This window comes from Thunnus albacares, chromosome 20, assembly GCF_914725855.1.
Source record: "Thunnus albacares chromosome 20, fThuAlb1.1, whole genome shotgun sequence".
Classification (NCBI taxonomy): domain Eukaryota; kingdom Metazoa; phylum Chordata; class Actinopteri; order Scombriformes; family Scombridae; genus Thunnus; species Thunnus albacares.
The window spans coordinates 13006997-13026484 of record NC_058125.1 but is presented as its reverse complement, the minus strand read 5'-3'; the positions used below and the strand labels follow the sequence as shown (position 1 = coordinate 13026484).

General features: G+C 40.3%; 5 protein-coding genes across 6 annotated transcripts; 1 reads left to right on the top strand and 4 right to left on the bottom strand.

Moving 5' to 3' along the window:
- Window positions 1–1651: 1651 nt before the first annotated feature.
- LOC122971438 (zinc finger protein 252-like) lies at window positions 1652–4026 on the bottom strand. Of its 2 annotated transcripts, none has more exons than XM_044338084.1 (3): window positions 3750–4026; window positions 2767–2957; window positions 1652–2623 (listed from the first exon to the last, which is right to left on the bottom strand). In XM_044338084.1, exons 2-3 carry the CDS (start codon window positions 2954–2956, stop codon window positions 1716–1718), a joined length of 1098 nt encoding a protein of 365 aa, XP_044194019.1. In that variant the 5' UTR covers window position 2957; window positions 3750–4026; the 3' UTR covers window positions 1652–1715. The 2 variants fall into 2 exon arrangements, with proteins under 2 accessions (XP_044194019.1, XP_044194020.1); XM_044338085.1 differs by having other exon boundaries at window positions 1652–2620.
- A 274-nt stretch (window positions 4027–4300) lies between these two features.
- LOC122971439 (rho-related GTP-binding protein RhoG-like) lies at window positions 4301–6930 on the bottom strand. Its single transcript, XM_044338086.1, has 2 exons — window positions 6061–6930; window positions 4301–5742 (listed from the first exon to the last, which is right to left on the bottom strand). The coding sequence occupies exon 2, from the start codon at window positions 5714–5716 to the stop codon at window positions 5144–5146; it is 573 nt and encodes a 190-aa protein (XP_044194021.1). The 5' UTR covers window positions 5717–5742; window positions 6061–6930; the 3' UTR covers window positions 4301–5143.
- Window positions 6931–7339: 409 nt separating this feature from the next.
- pkmyt1 (protein kinase, membrane associated tyrosine/threonine 1) lies at window positions 7340–14676 on the bottom strand. The gene is made up of 10 exons (XM_044337755.1): window positions 14570–14676; window positions 13309–13726; window positions 12294–12531; window positions 11871–12150; window positions 11676–11782; window positions 11424–11596; window positions 11106–11326; window positions 9578–10954; window positions 8767–8965; window positions 7340–8665 (listed from the first exon to the last, which is right to left on the bottom strand). The coding sequence occupies exons 2-8, from the start codon at window positions 13681–13683 to the stop codon at window positions 10576–10578; spliced, it is 1773 nt and encodes a 590-aa protein (XP_044193690.1). The 5' UTR covers window positions 13684–13726; window positions 14570–14676; the 3' UTR covers window positions 7340–8665; window positions 8767–8965; window positions 9578–10575.
- On the bottom strand, window positions 7773–9898 carry LOC122971728 (zinc finger protein 2 homolog). The gene is made up of 3 exons (XM_044338471.1): window positions 9854–9898; window positions 8767–8965; window positions 7773–8665 (listed from the first exon to the last, which is right to left on the bottom strand). The coding sequence occupies exons 1-3, from the start codon at window positions 9896–9898 to the stop codon at window positions 7773–7775; spliced, it is 1137 nt and encodes a 378-aa protein (XP_044194406.1).
- A 32-nt stretch (window positions 14677–14708) lies between the features above and the next one.
- On the top strand, window positions 14709–18277 carry LOC122971207 (elongin-B-like). The gene is made up of 4 exons (XM_044337756.1): window positions 14709–14800; window positions 15555–15689; window positions 15911–16019; window positions 17213–18277. Exons 1-4 carry the CDS (start codon window positions 14798–14800, stop codon window positions 17323–17325), a joined length of 360 nt encoding a protein of 119 aa, XP_044193691.1. The 5' UTR covers window positions 14709–14797; the 3' UTR covers window positions 17326–18277.
- Window positions 18278–19488: the final 1211 nt, after the last annotated feature.

Sequence of the window (19488 nt, the reverse complement as noted above, 5' to 3'; positions counted from 1 at the left end):
AGTCAAGCATCTCTTGAGTGCATGTGTTAATAACTTACACATTCTAGCTGTATAATATTACTAAACCCAAGTAAGTCGTGGGGTAAAGATCACACGCAGCGACAGGAGGTGTAAGAGGATGCTTGTCTTTGATTCCTGTCTAATTAATTAAGAGATGAGACAAAACACCTGTGACAACTTCAACAAAGCTTAACGGGATGTTAACAGGTCTGCTGAAGAACAGTTTGCTTGAAAAGCCACTCACTCAAGTCATTTGTGTTGATAATAAATTAGATTTATTGCTTTTGTGCCACAAAATATCTTAAAATGCTGCAATAAATACATCCAGCATAAAGCAAGTTTCAGTCATTCAAAAAAAATCTGCAATTTTAATGACAATCATGCTATTGAGATTTCAGAAATGAGTTTCAATCATTGTCTTTAGCAGTCACTTATTTACAAGAGGTGAAACACACAGTCACAGTACACCGGCTACTGTAAAGTAGAGATGCACCAATATGGCTTTTTAAAGCGGATGTCAATATCCAATATTTACTCTTCCATATTGTTGATACATAACTGTATTACACACTGTATTACATCAGTATTACACTGGTTCAGGTACTTGTGAGAGAGGCTCAGATATTCTGAATTTTAGTCCAAAATAAAGTATGAGTCAAGCTCCAAAATGCTTTTCCACAAATCAACTCAATTGCTTATTTTTTTAGACTCTGTGGCAGAGAAACCTCCATATCTCTAATCCTAAAGGTGCAGTTACATGACGTTTCCGTTCTTTGAAAGTTCCCCACAAAGGATGTGATGTCACCTCTGTGATGCGGGTAATAAATAAATATTGATAGGAGTGATCGGAAACAGCAAACAGTGTGTGGGAGTGACGCAACAGTTTGTAGTCTGGTAGTGTAATAATTTACTAAAATTGGTGATGAATCATACAAGAATAATAACTTCTAAATTTCCAAACACAGCGCAGCAGAGTTTCTATTGGCTGAAAGAGTACATCCGCCGTGTCAAAGTTGAACAAAGGTGAACTCTGACCTGAGAACCCACTGAAGCCTGCTGGACACCGCACCAATACAGGAAACAGACGTTTGAAGTTATCCATCGGATGGCCTTCACTTGAAGTTAATGGGGAATGGAGCAAATGTCATGTGACCGCACCTTAAGCTGAGATAGCCATGTCGTGTGATGTCATTTGAAAGCTCCGCCAGATCCACAGAAGACATTGTACAACTGTTTTCAAGGCTGAGTGTTGCTTCTGTGACTAGTAAGATGATTTTTCTTTCAAAAGCCAAGCATATGGTCCTCTAACTCTTTGGCTAATTTAACTGTTCTATTAAGTGAAATTACACAAATCCCACAATAAGCCGAAATCCTGTCAGCAAAAATAATACTGAAAAGATACCATTCTGATACTGACAGTATGCCTTTGTATCAGTGCATCTCTATCTGCACAGCGCTAGCCTATTTGGTAAGAGATAACCTACTACAGTTTTATTATGGTTGCAAGGGCAAAAAGACAAGCATGATTAGCACACAAACAGAATAATAAGAAACTCCTTGTAACAATTCTCGATGAGTTACAAGAGACCAGCCTCTCAATATATTCTGTAGCTTATAACTTAAATACCCTGCAACTACTTTTTAAACTTCACAGTGTCATCACAACCTCAGTGTGCTGATTTGACTTATTTGCACTGAGTCTACTATAGTGATCACTACTGCTGCTCCCTCCAAACCTGCTGCAACTGTAGCGTCTCTCCGATGTGGACCTTCTGGTGTCTTTTCAGATTCTCCCCCCGACTGAAGTTCTTTCCACATTGGTTGCAGTAGTACGGTTTTTCCCCTGTGTGGACCCTCTTATGTTTTTTCAGATCTCCAGCCTGACTGAAACGCCTCCCGCACTGTACGCAGCCGTACGGCTTTTCTCCCGTGTGACATCGCTGGTGGATCCTCAAGTTCCCGACCCTGCTGAATGTCTTTCCACACACAAGACACAAGTGTGAGTCCTCTCTCCTGAAGTGCTCCATCCTGATTTTTCTCCCATCGAAAGCAGTCCTGTTGGTTTTGGCAAAGCCATGCCTCCTAGACATGGTGTGATTTGAGCGGACAAAGACAAGTTCGTAAGGTTCAGCACTAACTTGCGGTTTATGGCTTCCAGCAGAGTTGTGACGAGAGGAGTTGCAGCTTAAATCAACACAGCCACTATAATGTTCTTGTAGAGATGGTGGTTCTGATGTTGTGCAGTCTGTTGGCTCTGTTTCTCTTTTGACAACAGCCAGATTTACCCCAAGTGGGGAGCTAGAGTGAGAGGTGCACACATTATTTGCACCCTGAGATGTGTGGACAGTCATTGCTTCCTCAGTAATGTGCGCCTCCTCTTTTGGTTGTTCTTTGCAATGTTCTGCTGATGTGTGTGCCAAGTTGCACTCAGCTTGTGATTCAGTGTTAATGTAGCTCTCCTGTTCTTCAGATTTCTGCGTCACATCATGGTCAGGGTTGTGGTCGCTCATATGTTTTTGCTCTGTGAGAGAAAGCTCTGAGTTCTGCTGCAGAGAGAGGCCAAAATCCTGTTCTTGATCCTCTTCTTTTTCTTCAGGCAATTGACCACATGAAGGTAGAGCTGCTGTGAAATTAAGACCAAAAGCAATGAGTCTTATACCTCTATTTAGTAAATAATTATAAATTACCGTAAACACTTCAACCAGTATGGGACAGTCACATCATCTGTCATGATAAATGCCCCAAGATAATAACACTTGTACCCACGTGTGCTCTCTCTTGATATCTTATCCTGGAGCTCCTGCAGTCTCCTCTTCAGACTCTCATTCTCTCTCTGTGTTCTGGCAGTTTTCTCCTGGTACTCTGACACCGTCTCCTTCACCATCTCCAGAACCTCCTGCACCGCCTCAGTCAGAAGCTTGGCCACACGGGTATTCAGACGTTCAAGTTTAGACATCCTGAAATGAAACTCATGGTAAGAAATGACTGTGGACTGCTCATGTATAACCCTCTGCCAAAGTAGTCGTAGTGTTTACATCTGTCAGTGCATATATACAAATGTCTGTGAAGATTCTCAGTCATCTAGGTCATGGTTATCCAAGAAGGGTTGAATCGAGGGCAAGTCCAGTTGTCCTCGATTCAACCCTCCTTGGATACATATCTGCAGTACAGTAAATCAATAACAGGAATTATCTGGTAATATCTGATTACTTTGCTGTGTGATTATATAATAACAATATATTTTGATATCATTCACCCAAAGGATAAAGGCCATTTTGATAGCTTGAAAAATAATTTTGATGGAGGAACAACAAATGAAAATGATGATTGTCTGGACAAAGACAATAAAGCAATAACATTTGAAAAGAATGATTTTCTCCAAAAAACAAAAAGTTTGAAAACCTGTGATGTTATGCTGTCTACTTGTCAGCTGTTCCCTTACATCGCATGAAACTGGTTTATGTATTCATCCCATCTTAGCCCGAATGTTTTAAAAAACTTAACATAGATGCTGGTTTTATATTTTACAAGTCATGGACACACCAAGCTGTCATTTTAACAGTTTATCTGCAATGTGACAGAACATTAATCACAGTGAAATATCTTCTACGTTCAAACCCCAGTCAGCATTCCCACTGTAATGTAATGTTATATTCAACATTAATTTCAAATAAAACATATTTAAAACACATCTTTAATCCCCACAGTTAAAGCAGTGTCAGTTATAAGCATGTTTTGTGCTGCAGTACCTGCAAACTGGTCGGGAAGTAAGCGGCTGCACTGTAACGTGGCTAGCTAACGTTAGCCAAAAGCTACGTTAACTATCTCCGTACGTTATCGTTTTTCCTTTAAACATCTCCGAGGTCCAACAAACCTGCCGTGCGGTTACTGTGTCAGCAAAATGTTTATTTTCTGTAAATTCTGAGGAAACCTAACTTGTACATACAACCAAAACATTTGAAAAAACAAAATCGTCACAAAGCGTAAATGATAATGCAACATAGCAACTGGCAACCGGAAACAGAATCTGATTCACTTCCGCTGTGAAATGGTTTTCACAATAAAAGCCCCGGTTTATTGCATCTATTAATATTTTTAATATAATGAATTAATACATTAATAAATAAATTATGAATAAATTAATACATTAATAAATAAATTATGAATAAATTAATAAATTGGCTTAACTATTAATAAATTAAGTTTTTAGTTTTTACAGTCTATGTTAATAACAAACAATAATGCCTTTAATTTGTACTGCACTTTTTTATTCACAGTGAATCTCAAAGTGCAACAGCGTTAAAAACATAAAGAAAATAACAAGAGTTCAGATGAAAAAGCCTTCATGAATAAAAAGATTTGCAGATGATTTTAAAATGTTAATGATTATTTTTTTAATTTGACATCTGATCTCGAGCAGTTTACTACATCTCCTCTTCTGTTGCATAAAATCATATTTAAATTTTTGTGTGTGTATATAAGATAAGATAAGATATACTTTAATGTTAGGGAATTTTCTTGGGCTCACCATTACTGCATCATAGAACATGTCTCTCCCAAACATACCTACTTTCATACCTTACATCATTCATACAAAACAAAACAAACAAAATCACAATAGGACCAATGACATCAAAAGAAAAACAAACAACAACAACAAAAAAATCCACTACACCTTATAAAACTAATTTTCTTTCTTCAATCAAATTGGATTGGTTTTAAACATTTCAATGATTGGTTGTAACACTGCCTTTGTGTGCAGCTGCTGAGCCCTACATTCTTTGTTCTGCTTACCATCCAGTCTGAATCTAGCCAATAAATATATAGCCAATAAAATGTTATGAGATCAAATTGATTTATTCATGTAGCCAAGTCAAAACAACACAGCACAAAAAGTAGTGATGAGCAAACTAAAATGGCTTGTAAAATATGTATATATTTTTCAAAATGTAACTGTAACATGGTGACGTCTGTTACATATTAATATAAAGTTGGATAATTTACTTCTGTGGCATTTGCTTGTAACAAACCCAAAGTGCATGCTTGTACCTTACACATGCACATGAAGAATCACTGATGTACAGAAATGCACATGCAAAGATTAAGTTAAATTAAAAGTAAGATATGTATATGCAACATTAATTTACAGGAGTACACATGGTTTCTTGCTGGCGGTTGAATGACTGATGGAAGCACGCACAGCCTCATCAAACACCTCATCTAGTCCATCCTGGTTGATCGAAGCACACTCAAGATATTTAACAGCCTTTATCTGTCTGGCCATGGTTGTCCCCTGCTGCTGAGTGACTGTGGTCTGATTCTGCTCCCTCAGTTTTTCCAGGACCTCCTGATCATCACGCAGGTCACTCTTAGTTCCCAGAAGGAGAATAGGCACATTAGGGCAAAGGTGTTTAACCTCTGGGTGCCACTTGTGCTTGACATTCTCGTAGGATGATGGGCTAGCAATGGAGAAGCAGATGATGATGACATTGACTTGATTGTAGCAGAGGCGGCGTAAACGGTCATATTCTGCCCTGCCAGCGGTGTCCCAAAGGTTAAGGCCGACAGTCTGGCCGTCTACGCTGACCTGGGTACTGTATGTGTCAGAGAAACCTGGTATGTAGTCCTTGGGAAAGATCTTCTTGATGTAGGTGAAGAGCAGATACGTCTTTCCTACTGCACTGTCACCCACCACCACACACTTCACGCTCTGCATTGTTACGTCTTCACTTCTAGAAATTCCTGAAACACAAGCAAAAAAACTTTATGAGTAACAATAACACTGATGTTTTGGATGCAGTGGATTTTGTTCTTGCTTTTTAACATCTGACCCCATTTCACAGCACATTACAAACTGTATATACTGTGTACTCTATATCCATTCCAGATAATGGTTTGACCCTTATCAGTTTTTTCAGACTCAAATAAAAAAAAAATCTAAACTGAATTTAAAAAATAGGCAGATGAAGATTCTGTTTCCTCTCAAAACATACTGTATTAACAGCTAAATAATGGAAACAGACATCAATAAATAGAATAAATGGAAAAATTCTAACTTACCTCTCAGGTCTGTTATATCTCAATCTCATGATGGTGTGCCATAGCTGACATACTGTTTAAATGAGATACAAGACTAAAACACACAGGTATGTAGGTGGTGCTTTGGAGACTGCATCAAGTTTTAACAAGTCACAGCCGGTCGGGAAGGAAAGGGAAGTAGATGTCCAGAATTGGGAAACACAGAACTCTCAAAATGTCGCAAGAGACGTTTTGTCATCCTTTCTAAGTGATGTAATGAGGTGCTGCAATGTTATTCAACTTGTCTAACAAGGCTGGGAGCAGTTATTGCTCAAAGATGGTGGAGTGATAATCTCATATCTCTAGATCTTCACTCTAATGTGATATCTTATACACTAGTTATGTAACCCAATATTGAGGGATGGTGGTAGCTTTAAAACATACGTTGACTGCCCACAGGGAGGCACTGTACTAGCAGGTCAAAAATAGAAAACTGTTAACTATACTACTGCACACCACTGCTGCAATTTTGCAGTTTCAAAGGCCAATCTAATCTTGGGAGTTGAGTTCTCATTAAACCAGAGGGGGAATTTCACATCTTGTCAAGCTACCAATTTAGACCTGCATTTTTGTACAGGATCTATTTATTATATATGTCCAGTGTTTCTTCCCGACTACAGCTGGCCTCATCAACAAGAGTCCCGCTGACACAGAATCTGTCCCGTCCACTGACACTACATGTTACATTAATGGAAAATCTTGTTATTCATTATTTTTTCTCTTGCTTTGTATAAGTACTTGTATTTTCTCTTAACTTATATTAATATACTTATAATTAATATGTTTGTATATTCTGATTGTATTGCACTACAACCCCAAGGCAAACTTCTTGTATGTGCAAACCTACTTGGAAATAAACCTGTTTCTGATTTGAAATAGTAAATATTTATTGTAATAATGTTTACACATTCTATGCAGATGTGGTTGCCTGCTACTCTACCGATCAATATCCCACAAAAGCAGAATTGACTGTTAATTACGCTGCCACCTGACATGTCGGACCAGACCAAATATTACAGATGCTTCTTAAAGTCATTTCATCACCAACAACCAATTTATCCTGAGACAGATCAACTGTGAGATCACAGCAGGACAATTAGCATAGCACCTTTCAATCCACTTCCAATGCTGTGAAGTTCTACCCAGCAAGCCACAACTTTGCTGACTTTTTGACAACACAATAGTTGGTTTTGCTTTGGGGAATCAACTTATATAGGATCAATATAAAGTAATCTTACAGGCAAAGAAGAACAATTTACCATAAAGAAGTACCAAATACATTTATTCAATTTGAAAATTTGCATGTGCAGGTCCACACTAGATGCGTAACACAGTAACCACAATCTCAAAACAACTGACAGGCAACAGTAAGGCTGGAACAGATTGTGCGTCAGATTGCGCTTGACACTTGAAAGCTGACATGTGCTCTACTCTAAGCTTCCTGTTGTGATGAAAAGAAGGCACATTTACTTTTCCATGTGACACTCTTACAGATACATCATTTTCTGGACAGGATTGCAATATGCTCAACTGACGCTCACAGAGGATAACTTGACATCGAATTTTGAGAATCCAACACTTTCAGTTTGTAGCTTGCAGACAGGCAGCCTTTTCCAGTGTTCATCCCTTAATACAAATAACACGATACGTAATGAAAAATTCTGGATGCATCAGCTGCCGAAAACACAGCTGCCTCACAGATGAGTCTGCTGGTGTTTCTTCATGTTACTTGAGTGACTAAAACTTTTGCCACAATGACTGCAGCCGAACGGCTTCTCTCCTGTGTGGTAGCGCAGATGCACAGTCAGGTAGCCCGACTGGCTGAAGCGCTTTCCGCACACGGAGCAGCAGTACGGCTTCTCCCCCGTGTGGACTCTGTTGTGTTTCTTGTAGTCGCCTGCGTGCCTGAAGGTGCGACCGCACAGAGAGCAGCAGTAGTGTTTTCTGGTGTTTCTCTCGAATGCTTTCGAGCCTGAACCACACACTTTTGTGTTTGTTTGAGTGGCGTGTTGTTCTACTGCTCCAGCACTGTTGTATCTTTGAGACAGAAGCTCTTCTGTGCCATTTTGGTCCAGACTGAAAACATCTCTTGACTCAGTGGGGTGTGGTCCTGTATTGGCTTCAGGGGGTTCTAGGTTTAGCCTGCTGAAGGATGTAATGCCTCTACGAGCGTCATCATAAAAATAACTTGTGGTGTGCACAGCGTCTTCATCTGATGTAGGCTCTTCTTTCATTTTATTATCACTTTCAGTGATTGTAAGTTCAATTATGGGGTTTTCTTGGTTTGAAATTGGTGTTGACAGTCTGTTGTCAGCCTCGGTTTTGAGAGTTTTTGAGTCGTGTAAATAATCCTCATCCACTAGTAGTCTTGTTGTACATTTAGGGGAAAGACAGGAGGGGGCTAATGGTAGGATGGATGCCTCACAGTCCAGGTCTTCATATGGATTTGAGGGACAGATTACTGAAATGTCCTTATCAGAGGGGATGAGTTCAATGTCCTCTTCCAGCTCCTCTTTCTGTTTCTGCTTCATGGGATGTAGGTCCACCTTGGCCGGCTGGGATGGAGGGCAAATCTGAGGCACAATTCCTGAAAGACAACAAAGAGAAAAATAGAATCAACTGTTGCATCAATCTGGTAGAAAACAAACAAGAGTTCTCTGGAGACAAATACTAGTTGTATTGTCTTACCATTGCTCTCCAATTGTAACTTCTCCTGGAGCTCCTGCAGTCTCCTCTTCAGACTCTGGTTCTCCCTCTGGGTTCGGGCAGTTTTCTCCTGGTACTCTGACACCGTCTCCTTCACCACCTCCAGAACCTCCTGCACTGCTTTAAACAGCAGTTTTTCCACTCGAGCATTCAGACGCTCAATTTTGGACATCTTTGTGCACTAAAAAGACAAAACAGAGTCTTGGTTTAGATCAGTGTAGGGCTGCAACAAACGATTATTTTCATTATTGATTTTCTCAATCAATCATTTAGTCTATTAAATGTTAAAAAATTGTGAAAAATTTCTCAAGATTTCTCATAGCCCATGATTCATTCTTCAATTTGCTTGAACTAACAGTTCAAAACCTTCAGACATTCAATTTACTGTCATATATGACAAAGAAAAACAGAAAATCGTCACGATTGAGAAGCTGGAGCCTGACAATATTTAATGTTTTTGCTTGAAAACTAACTGAAATGATTGATCGATTATACAAAATAGTCAGTGTAATAGTCCAGATCAGTGTGAGCATATTTCATAGACTTTGTGCCGAGGCTTCATGGTTTCTACAAATATTATTAACTTGCAGATCTACACTATTGCTGATCATTGATGATATTATTACCTACAGATATTACTGCAAAAATACATCTAGTTTAACAAACTACTGCCGTAACATAGCAAGCAAATTAGAAAAATCAAGATCAGCATCTCACTTTTAACTAGACTAAGAGGTTCTACCAGATTATTACTAATATATTTCAATTCTTAATAAAAGGAGAAGCAGCATACCTTAAACCTTCAATTAAGTGTCGCGGTTTTTGATGAATCCCAGATTACGTAATGGTGTTCCCTGTAGAAACGCTCATTGTCACGATGTTTATGCAGATATTCGCGATTATGTTGCAGAATCGTTTCTCAGAACATGTCAGACCAGGTGTTCATTTGGCACCTGAAGGTAAAGCGGTTTTGCACGATACACGGGTTCAAGAGTCTAAAATCGGTTTGGCGGATTATTTAATAGCCCGGTAGATGTGAGTGTTATTATGTGCACGACAGAAACATTACCACTAACACACCATCCCCTTCCTGTGTCTTCAAGGCGGCTGCCATCCTGCGTTATAGGCGTTGCTGCCATCTACTGGTGCACATGCCAACGGGACCTGAAATAATCTTCATCTCTTTATAAAGGATACATTTACTCATCCACTGCTTATCATGCGGTGCATCTTTCTGATTTGTATTCCTTACAGTTTGATTTATGTAACCTCTGGTGAAAACATTTTAAAAATATTCATTTCTCTGCCAATAAATGATGTTTCATTTGTCAAGTCACGAAGCTTGACAGCAGCCACCAGTCACACAGGATTGTTTATTTTGGATGTTTCTGATATTCAAAACATATCTGACAAGTTTAGATTCTCTCCTCTGTTTATTTCTTTTTTTTTTTTGAGCTGGTGGGATACATGACTCAAGTGTGCACAAAGCTAATGATAACTTACTATAACAATAAATCATGACTTGTCCTTTTCAGCAACTGTTTGCATTTACATAAACATAAAAAGTGCTTTAAGCTTCTGATTACATATTCAACCTTTCCACAAATTCTTTTTTTTTTTTTGTTCAAATACATGTTAAAAGAAGCTGTTACTGGCTTTTACTGTACAAAATGGCAAAAAACAGTTCATACAAACAAAGTAGTGAACATTCATACACTTAGGTCCTCTTCACAAGACACTTTAAAGTGAGAAAACGTCCCTGAATGTAAACTGGCAGTCTTGTACTCGTGGCTATCCCTCTATAGCGGTATCTTCGAACAGACTGAGCAGGTTCTTTGGTTCAAAGTTGGGCCGGGGTACAGCCTCCTCTGTTCGGACCCAGTTACGACCACGCCGCTGCGAGGACTTGGTGGATGAAGTGTGTCGGCTCTGCGTGGAGCTTTCATACATGCTGTCGGTGTGAAGCTCTGCGTGTATGGGGCTCGCGCTGGGCGTCAGCGTGCGGCAGGAACCATTTGAGTGGATGCTGGAGGGGGTCGGCGCTAAGTCACAGGAGGACCAATCATACAGATTTGAGTGAGTGGGCGTGTGGGCAGGACTGCGATGACTGTGCGCTGGGGAGCCTGGGAGAGGAGTGGACGTACTCTCTACACATAGTCTGGATTTGACCCTGTTGAACGAGAGAAATATAAGTTTAAGTAGGGAATTTAAAAAGTAATCCAAAGTAGGACATTATCTTCTTTTGCCATTAAGGAGCAAGCTTGTCAAAGACATTTCGACACCACACCTCTCATCATCACACACACACGGGGATTTTCTACCTGTGTGAGAAGGTAGGGGAAAGCTCCGGGTCCAAGGGGTCCAGCACAAACACTGCATCATCCTCTGGGCTGCCTGAGTCAGCATGCATGGCGCTGAGAGGAAGGGTTAACTCCTTGTCCCAGCTGTCCTTAGGAGGAGTGCAGGGTACTGGCTTGGTCCAACGAGGGAGGAACGACAAATGAAGAGAAGAGAGGAGTCTACATCCAAAGCACATGACCGACTGTGAGGAAAAAAAAAATAGAATTAAAATATTTAATGTTGAGAAAAAGTATAAACTGTTTAAGTTCTTCCTACAAAAGATTGATTAGACACATTACCTGGCAGAGGGAGGCAAAGGTCAGCATGGTCTCAGCGAGCAAAAGGCAGATGCGCCTCTTCCACCTGTGTTTCCTAACAGAGGGGAGGGCAAGAAGTTCAGAGACTGTCGGTCTGTCTGACGGTTCAGGGGCCAACATCATCCGCAGTACTGTCTGAAGCTCAGCTGATAGGCCTGCAAATACAGAAATATTAATAAAATAAGTCTCCTTGAATGAAGACCATGAGATAATTTCACAAGACTTAGATCTTACCACTGGTAAACTGTGAGGGGAGGTAGCCTTGTCTGAGCTGTTGCCAGCCCTCTCCACCATTGGGAACCTCGATATTACAGGCAAGCTCCAGAATAGAAACGCCCAAACTAAATGAAAATGATTCGACATTAATTAATCAGATCAATCAGTTACATATTTAGAATATAATTGATTTTTCATGTATGGTATTTGTACCTGAAAACATCTGCAGCAGGCCCGTACTCCCCACGCAGCAGCTCAGGGGCCATGTATCTGGGATCTCCCTCCTGGATATCGTCTTTCACTTTCCCCTCTACAGGATCTGTGCTGTTCTGTTTGAGCTCAAGTAGCAGCCCGAAGTCCCCCAGTTTGAGACACCCAGAGTCAGTGATAAGGACGTTGGCAGGCTTGAGGTCTAGATGCACAAAACCGTGAGAGTGCAAGTGCTGCAGTGCTGAGAGAAGGTCGCACAGGTAACCCCAAGCTGCACGCTCATCTGGATTGGAAAGTGTCACAACAAAGTCGATAAGTATGTCTGGGGAATTGAGATTAAATAAGAGCAAAAGAGCAAGAGGCACAGTATCATGATATCATAGCCAGAGCAATATCAGGATATATGATTGTCTCTTTCAGACAGACCTGGGCCAGGAGGCTGGTTTTCAGCATGGAGCAGCAAGCTGGTGCTACACAGCTCTGTCTGAATGAACAGTCGGCCACACTCCTCCCAGGCTGCCACAAAGTTCAAGATGTGAGGATGGGGACAGAGGCGCTCGTGGTTTCTGGCCTCCCTCACACTCCGGTTCCTCTCACTGTTGCCCCTGAAGCGATGAGTAGAGCGCTTGACTGCATACTGGCGGCCGTCCTTGCTGCTTTGCACCTAGAAAAACACAGAGCGTGCTGAGGTCTCGTCTTCGGTTTGGAGATCTCCCAGTTATGATTTTGGTTATAGTGTGAAAATAGACTTACAAGGAAATTTCAATTCGTGTTGTGAGTTTTCCCTTTACAAAACCACGGCACAGATGTTCAAACAAGATTTTATAAATACTGTTATGTAACAAGTCCTCTTTTTTTTAACATCAGGCAATTTCCAGATTTGGTAAAGATGTGAAATCAGAAACATACTAAGAGATACAGTCATGTATTCAGGATCTCGTCCCTTCAGATACTTTGTTCTAAAACCACAACTTCCTCTCAAGTTCACAAGTTGGCTTTAAGACTATTAGAGTCTCACTTTAGAAAACTATTTTGTGTTCGTTTTATATGCTTTATTATTTAGAAACTTTCTCACAGAATAGTAGTTCTTAAGAAAAAACATTCTGATTAATCAAGGTAACATTGGACACTTGACTGAACTGAGTTTTACCTTTGAGAGGAGTTCACCTTTTCTCAAAGTGCTTATGATACAATTAATACTAGTCTGACTCCTGACCAACTAACTTTAACTCAAAGTCATTGTATCATCACACTGAATATGGACCACTATAAAATTTGAATCAAGAGTTACAGTGATATATTGTTTATGTATTTGCCTTAAAGGAGTGAACATGTATCTTGATAAAAGGCAGCAATATATAATATAGTTTGCATGTTATATTGCTTTCACACACACATATATATATACAGACACACACACTGACATTTTTGTCTTGCTCACCTTGTAGACCTCTCCGAATGAGCCCCTCCCCAGCAGGCCCAAATTAGTGAAGCACTGACTGAAATAGGACTGCTGCTTACTGGGATCATATACCGAATTTGGAGGGGGAGACTTAGTAAGAGAACGTGATAGGGGTGTCCAGGGGGATGGATGCTGGGGGAACATCCGGCTCAAAGGGGGACATCCCTTGGACGGTGGCAGCGGGGGCAGAGAGTGTGAGAGCCGAGCTGGGGAGGAGCAGGATGAGTTGGACGTAGAAGACGAGGAGAAAGGGAGACGGCGCTTCTTGAGGGAAAAAGACTGCTCTGCATGGGAGAAGTGAGTCGGAAGAGGGAGAGGCACCCTGGAAACTGTGGTTTCCACCGCCACCGACATTGTTGTAGGAACTTTTTCAGTTCCTTCCTTTGAAGATATTGAGCTGCAACAGTCAAGAGAAACCTGTTAAACACAAACAGTCTTGGCTGACAGTTAATATGAATGTACAAATGCCACTTTTGCACTGCTCATGCTCATTCAGTGTACTGATACAAAAAAATCAAATGTATGATGTAAAAACAAAAGCACAGCACTTGATATTTAAATATCCCCATAAAACATATTCATTTAAACTCAGGCACATTTGCTATAAAATATGATCTACAAATATTGACTAACATTTGTTCAGGTACCAAATTATCTGTGTTACTAACTCACTAACAAGTAAAATGAACCAAAAAATGGTCGAGCTCCTCCTTTAACTAATACTGTACAGCACAGTTTAGACAGAGATACAGTATGTTCCCTCATTTGACTCAAAAAGAGAGATATGGCATCTTAAACATCCTGCTTAGACCGGTTTTCTGATACCAGTATCACTCTGATCCTTTGATATTCAGCTCATTTGTAGAACAACAGCTCTCTGTGGCCTGGAGATGGGTGCTGGCGTTAAGAAGCAGGACAGACCTGCTTAACCGAGCAAACACTTTACAAGTTTGACAACCTCAGTTTTCAACTGTAATATGAATTTACATTACAGTCAGTTAAAATTTAAATTATGTCAGCTACTGAATTAGCTTTCGGTAAGTTGTGGCTCACTGTTTACAATGACTGACCCATGTCATCCCCACAAAACAAATGCTGGCTACCATTAATTTAAGGCGTAACCAGTCAACAGCATAAGATAACCTTATCTAACGTTAGCTAGCAAGTTAACTAACCGTCAAACAACGTTCTGTAATTGACAGTTCAGCGTTAAGTAGGTAGAAGTAAGTATCACACTCACCATAATCCAATATCAACAACAGACAGTCTCGGTCAATCCAAACCAAACTGCGCCTACAGCCTTCAAGCATTAAACTAGCTGGCGCCAAATTCTGAAAACGTTACGCTGTCCTGCGCAGCTGTGTTTCGTGAATACAACATGCTTATCTGAATTTGCGCAAGAGCCGCAAGCGGTGCAGTGTGGACAACACAGGGCTGGCGCTACTGACGAGCTAGCTGACTACTTGAAATGGTAACTTTATTATTATTATTACTACCAGTAATCTTGTGAGATTGGTGCCTAGATACATACACTGGATTAACGTTCAACGCCTTGTATTAACGCGATAATAACAAACGGTACTGTCGGTTAAAGGAGTGTTAGTGTCAGTTTCTGTTTGCTATGTTAGCTTCGCCTCACCAGCTATAACGAGAGACTGCAGCGAGGTAACTTATCTTAGCTCGGCTAACCTTGGACTTAGATTAGTCAGGTCGGCTTCACGTATTCTGCTATTGTACTACAATGTCTGCCCACTTATCTGTCAAATTTATACCCTCAAAACTCTCAAGGCTGTTTTGTATTGGCTAATTCGCGTTAGCCTGGAGAGCTAACAACGTTCAATGAATTGCCAGTAACGTTAATTCTGCTGTATCCGGGAAATACTTAACCTGACACACCAAGTATTTAAACAGCCAACTAAAAACTTAAGCTCCATTCATATGTCATTGCTTAGAAGACGCATTCAATCTAGTGAGGGAGGGGTTATAAACAGTTGTAAAGGGGACACTTACTATAAACTTGCATGGCCTACGGAGTGTTTGGGCAGATAAACAGGAGTTACTACCAGTTAACCTGGTTGTGAATTATTACCTTATATGTAGATTCAGCCATCCTGTTTGACCTCATCGTAAATGTAGAGTAACACTTCTAAGCTCTCATCTTAAGGATCAAATCCAGTTGCCTTTTGACATATAAATCAATCTATGCCCATGTTTCTTTCTTTCAGGACGTGTTCTTAATGATCCGGCGTCACAAGACCACAATCTTCACAGATGCCAAGGAGTCCACCACCGTCTATGAGCTGAAGCGTATTGTTGAAGGTATTCTGAAGAGACCACCTGAGGACCAGCGGCTCTACAAAGTGAGTTTTGGGGCCAGTTATGCCAGTGACATCTATTATAGTCCTGTCACACAAAAGTTTTATCTCAGCATCCTTACTGATGGTGGTTGTCCTTCCTCAGGTTGACTGAAATATTTGCTTGTAATGTCTGACACAGTGTCCCCATGTTCACGGATGTAAGCTTATACATTTTTGAGACCATTGGGGAGCCTTTTGTGACATTTTCAACTGTTGTTCCACAGGATGACCAGCTGCTAGAGGACAGCAAAACTCTTGGTGACAGCGGATTCACCAACCAGACTGCCAGACCTCAGGCCCCAGCTACAGTTGGTCTGGCTTTCCGCATCAATGGTATGTTCAGTCCATGTTATGTTGTATGCCTGTTAGGATCGGGGGTGTTGAATTTTTTCCTGGGTTGGAAATTCTGCTTTAGTGTAGTGATTGAACTTGTTTGATTTAGGTTAGTTTAAGGTTTGCAGTCATGCTGCTGTCATGTATTGGTAGATAAAATGGTCATTAACAAATTCTGGTCTGAAAAGGATGCTCCTGCTTGTCGTCCATTCTCTTGCACTTTTAAATATGAATCTATGGTGTTCAGTGCCATCTAGGAGTTATATTGTGATGAAATAATATTATGTATTCTGTGTTATAGTGATTTTACTTCAGTCTGCCTTGTCTACTTTAGGCAGTGAGTTTCAAATGTCTCCGGTACAGACAACTTCCAACTGTGCAACGTTTCAGTCGGGTGCTATAGTAATAGAACCCGAGATAGTGGTTTTAAGTGCAGCTGAATGAGTTTGCCCACTTTGCAGAAATTGGCATTGTGCCTCTTACTCTCACTTGCTGCATCTATCGCTGCCTCTCCTACAGCAGAATCACCCCTGTATGTATTTTGAACTTTGGTGTCAAATGTTGAGTGTGGCCTGAAGCTCTGGCTCTTTGATAGCAAAACTATTTCAACTGCTACACTCAATGTCAACAAGTTTACCATACACAAGACAAGATAACTGACAGAGAAGGTGAATATGTCCTGCCTGGTTCGTACAGAGGTCAGAGTTGGTTGACCATGATGCATTGTGAGGGATGAAAAGGAGAGTTTTTTTTTAAATTTGATACATCTCTCGGAGGAGATTGCAAAATGTCTATGAATGTAGATTTGATTTGATTCACAATAACTGGATCAAATTTGGATTTTCCTTTGTGCTCCACACCTTTTTATAAAATCAATCTTGACACCATCCTGAACCAAACATCATATTTGAGCTGCCAGTCTGAACATGCCCAGAAGGTCGTAACTGGTTCCAGCGAACAGTTAAACTAATACATAGCTTCCCTGTGACTAATAGTTGTGGCTTATATTACCTAACTCTCAAGACTTATTTCCTTTTTTACCTTTTTAAGAATACCAGAGTCATTTTTTTTATTTGAGCTTGAGCTGATCCGCCGCCGTACATGTTCACAGCAGCGACTGAGACCGATTTAGCCACGTGCAACCTCGCCGTCACAAATTCAACTAACCATTTCCTGTCTCCTCCGCCCTCCAGATGAGATGTTCGAGCAGCTGCACGTCGAGGCCTTCTCCAGCCCCCCAGAACTCCCCGATGTGATGAAGCCTCAGGACTCCGGTAGCACTGCCAACGAACAGGCAGTGCAGTGATAGCGGGGGGAGAGAGAGAGAGAGGAAACGAGCAATGGAGGGAAGGATGGAAGTGGGTGTGTGTGGATTAACTGCAGTGAAGAAGTAGCGGGGTGGAGGATATGTAATATAATTTCAGTTGATGGATGGGGACATTATAGGTAACCAAGCCTATCCATGTGACCTTCATGCTGTCATCCCAGCATCCCCCCCCCCAACCCCCCTCCCCCCCTTAATTTGCTTCACAAGTCATTTTTTTTTTTAACTCTCTATGATTTCCACATCACATGCGGTTCTGCTCCTTGACTTCGCTCTTAAGCACCAACTGGCTCAAATTTCTTGAGTGAAGAAGTTGGTTCGGAAAGTATGAGTGTGTGTGTGTGCGTGTATGTGTGTGACTTATTATAATTATTATCATTAATATTTTGGAAACAGGTGAAGGTGTAGTTGTGTGTCACAGTGCTCTAGAAGTAACATGCATGGGTAAGGAGTCCGGTGTCTGAATCGGCAAACTGCATGAACAAATCAAAGCAAAGGCTTTATTTTCACACAAATAGATAAACCTTTAACTGATAGTTTCCTCTGCCCGATTCTCCCAATTTTGTTGTACATTTCTGATTTCAATTTCATACCAGGAAAAAAAAAAAAGTCTTTATAATAATTATGTTCAAGTCATTGTTGTTGTCATTTTTTTTTTTTCTTCTGTATGTTTTACTTGTCCGTTCTTTGTATGTTTCATGCACTGAGACCAAAGGCAGGTACCTCTTGGACACCAGAGGAATATTTTTGGTCAGAGGACATTTTGTCTGTGTCATACAATATACTTAAGAAGATGTGTTTAACTTTTTAGTTTTGAAAATGCATTTGTCACCGCACGTCATCAACATCAATGTCGCACCTTCCCCTAATCACATAAACATAGCCTGTAACTGTGAGCTTGCTTAATTAAAAGTTTTTCCTGTTTTGTTTTTTACACTGCTGATTGTGCTGGATTTTTTATTTTAAACATAGGTTTGTGTCAACTTTTTAAATGAAGACTACAAAATTCAAAGGGTGAGTGTTAAAAAAAGTTAGTCTACTCTTGGTCTAATACACAGACAGGGCTGAGGCTACCATATAATATTTTTTTCCACAGTAGGGATTTTGACGTCATTGGAGGAAAAACACAATTGTTACTAATAACACTAATGTCGGCTTCACTCTATTCAAGTGTCCCAATAAACTGACAGTGAGCCGGCATGAATAAGACCCTTATATGGAAGCAACAAATGAAATTCAACCATTGTTAAGTTCATTATTTACACCACTGTGACATGAACAAATTAAATTTTATTCTTGTGTTGTGCACACGATAGCGGGCCCAGCCCACATGAGCTTATAACACACCATAAATTCAAACAAGCCAGGACCAAGAGTACAGCGTATAGAGAGAAAAAGATGAAGAAACAACTGAAGCATCTTTCACCCTCAGATCTTCAGACCATCACTGAGTAGGGCAAAACTCCTAAGTCCTGTTAAGGTTAGAATATTATAAGTGAAGTACGGTATGTTTAGAACGATTGGTATTTTTCACTGGTACTTTGGGACCTTGAGTCACATACTGGGTTTTTAAGATAACATATTTTAGTGCCATTAATATATTTTCAGGCCAAGAAAAATGAAGGATTTTATAAATGAATACATGCAAGAAAATAAATCACCAGATTAAAAATTTTGGATTGAATTTCCAACTCGACAGAGTCAGCGCCAGGACCCCAGACCTCCAAAACCCCCAGAAGTACTTCTGGGGGTTCAGTACAAAGTTTACTTTGTGTCAGTTTCTTTTTGCTCATTACATTACTTGCAAGTTTGTTTAGGAATTTGTACCACTAATATTAAAGTAGTTATTATCAACTCAGTCCTTCATTATCAGGTAACATGATGGCCCAGTGTGTAAATCTAGTTCTAATATCTATTATTGTTGTTTTTTTCACATGGTGCATTTTCCTAAATAAGTTGTGTTTCATCAAATTACGAAAAAACAAAACAAGGTCCAGAGAGTATTCCAATACAGGACTATTGGTTGGTTTCTGACACTGTAAAAATACAACAAAGCTGCCAGAGTGTGGGTGGAAACAAGGACTATTAACTGCTTAATAAAGCCATAAATTAACAGCTCCTCTACAATCATGTGGGGACATTTCT

Excerpts from the sequence above, each read along its gene's own strand:
- LOC122971438 (XM_044338084.1), bottom strand. The coding sequence starts at position 2,956 with ATGTCTAAACTTGAACGTCTGAATACCCGTGTGGCCAAGCTTCTGACT. Across the intron at positions 2,624-2,766 it reads GATATCAAGAGAGAGCACAC|CAGCTCTACCTTCATGTGGT; the intron begins GTGGGTACAAGT and ends TTAATTTCACAG.
- LOC122971439 (XM_044338086.1), bottom strand. The coding sequence starts at position 5,716 with ATGCAGAGCGTGAAGTGTGTGGTGGTGGGTGACAGTGCAGTAGGAAAG.
- LOC122971728 (XM_044338471.1), bottom strand. The coding sequence starts at position 9,898 with ATGGCAGCCGCCTTGAAGACACAGGAAGGGGATGGTGTGTTAGTG. Across the intron at positions 8,966-9,853 it reads AAGGGGATGGTGTGTTAGTG|TGCACAAAGATGTCCAAAAT; the intron begins GTAATGTTTCTG and ends TTGTCTTTTTAG. Across the intron at positions 8,666-8,766 it reads GTTACAATTGGAGAGCAATG|GAATTGTGCCTCAGATTTGC; the intron begins GTAAGACAATAC and ends GTTGTCTTTCAG.
- pkmyt1 (XM_044337755.1), bottom strand. The coding sequence starts at position 13,683 with ATGTCGGTGGCGGTGGAAACCACAGTTTCCAGGGTGCCTCTCCCTCTT. Across the intron at positions 11,783-11,870 it reads CCTGCTGCAGATGTTTTCAG|TTTGGGCGTTTCTATTCTGG; the intron begins GTACAAATACCA and ends ATTTTCATTTAG. Across the intron at positions 11,327-11,423 it reads CCTTTGCCTCCCTCTGCCAG|TCGGTCATGTGCTTTGGATG; the intron begins GTAATGTGTCTA and ends TTTTCCTCACAG.
- LOC122971207 (XM_044337756.1), top strand. Across the intron at positions 15,690-15,910 it reads AGGACCAGCGGCTCTACAAA|GATGACCAGCTGCTAGAGGA; the intron begins GTGAGTTTTGGG and ends GTTGTTCCACAG. Across the intron at positions 16,020-17,212 it reads TCTGGCTTTCCGCATCAATG|ATGAGATGTTCGAGCAGCTG; the intron begins GTATGTTCAGTC and ends TCCGCCCTCCAG.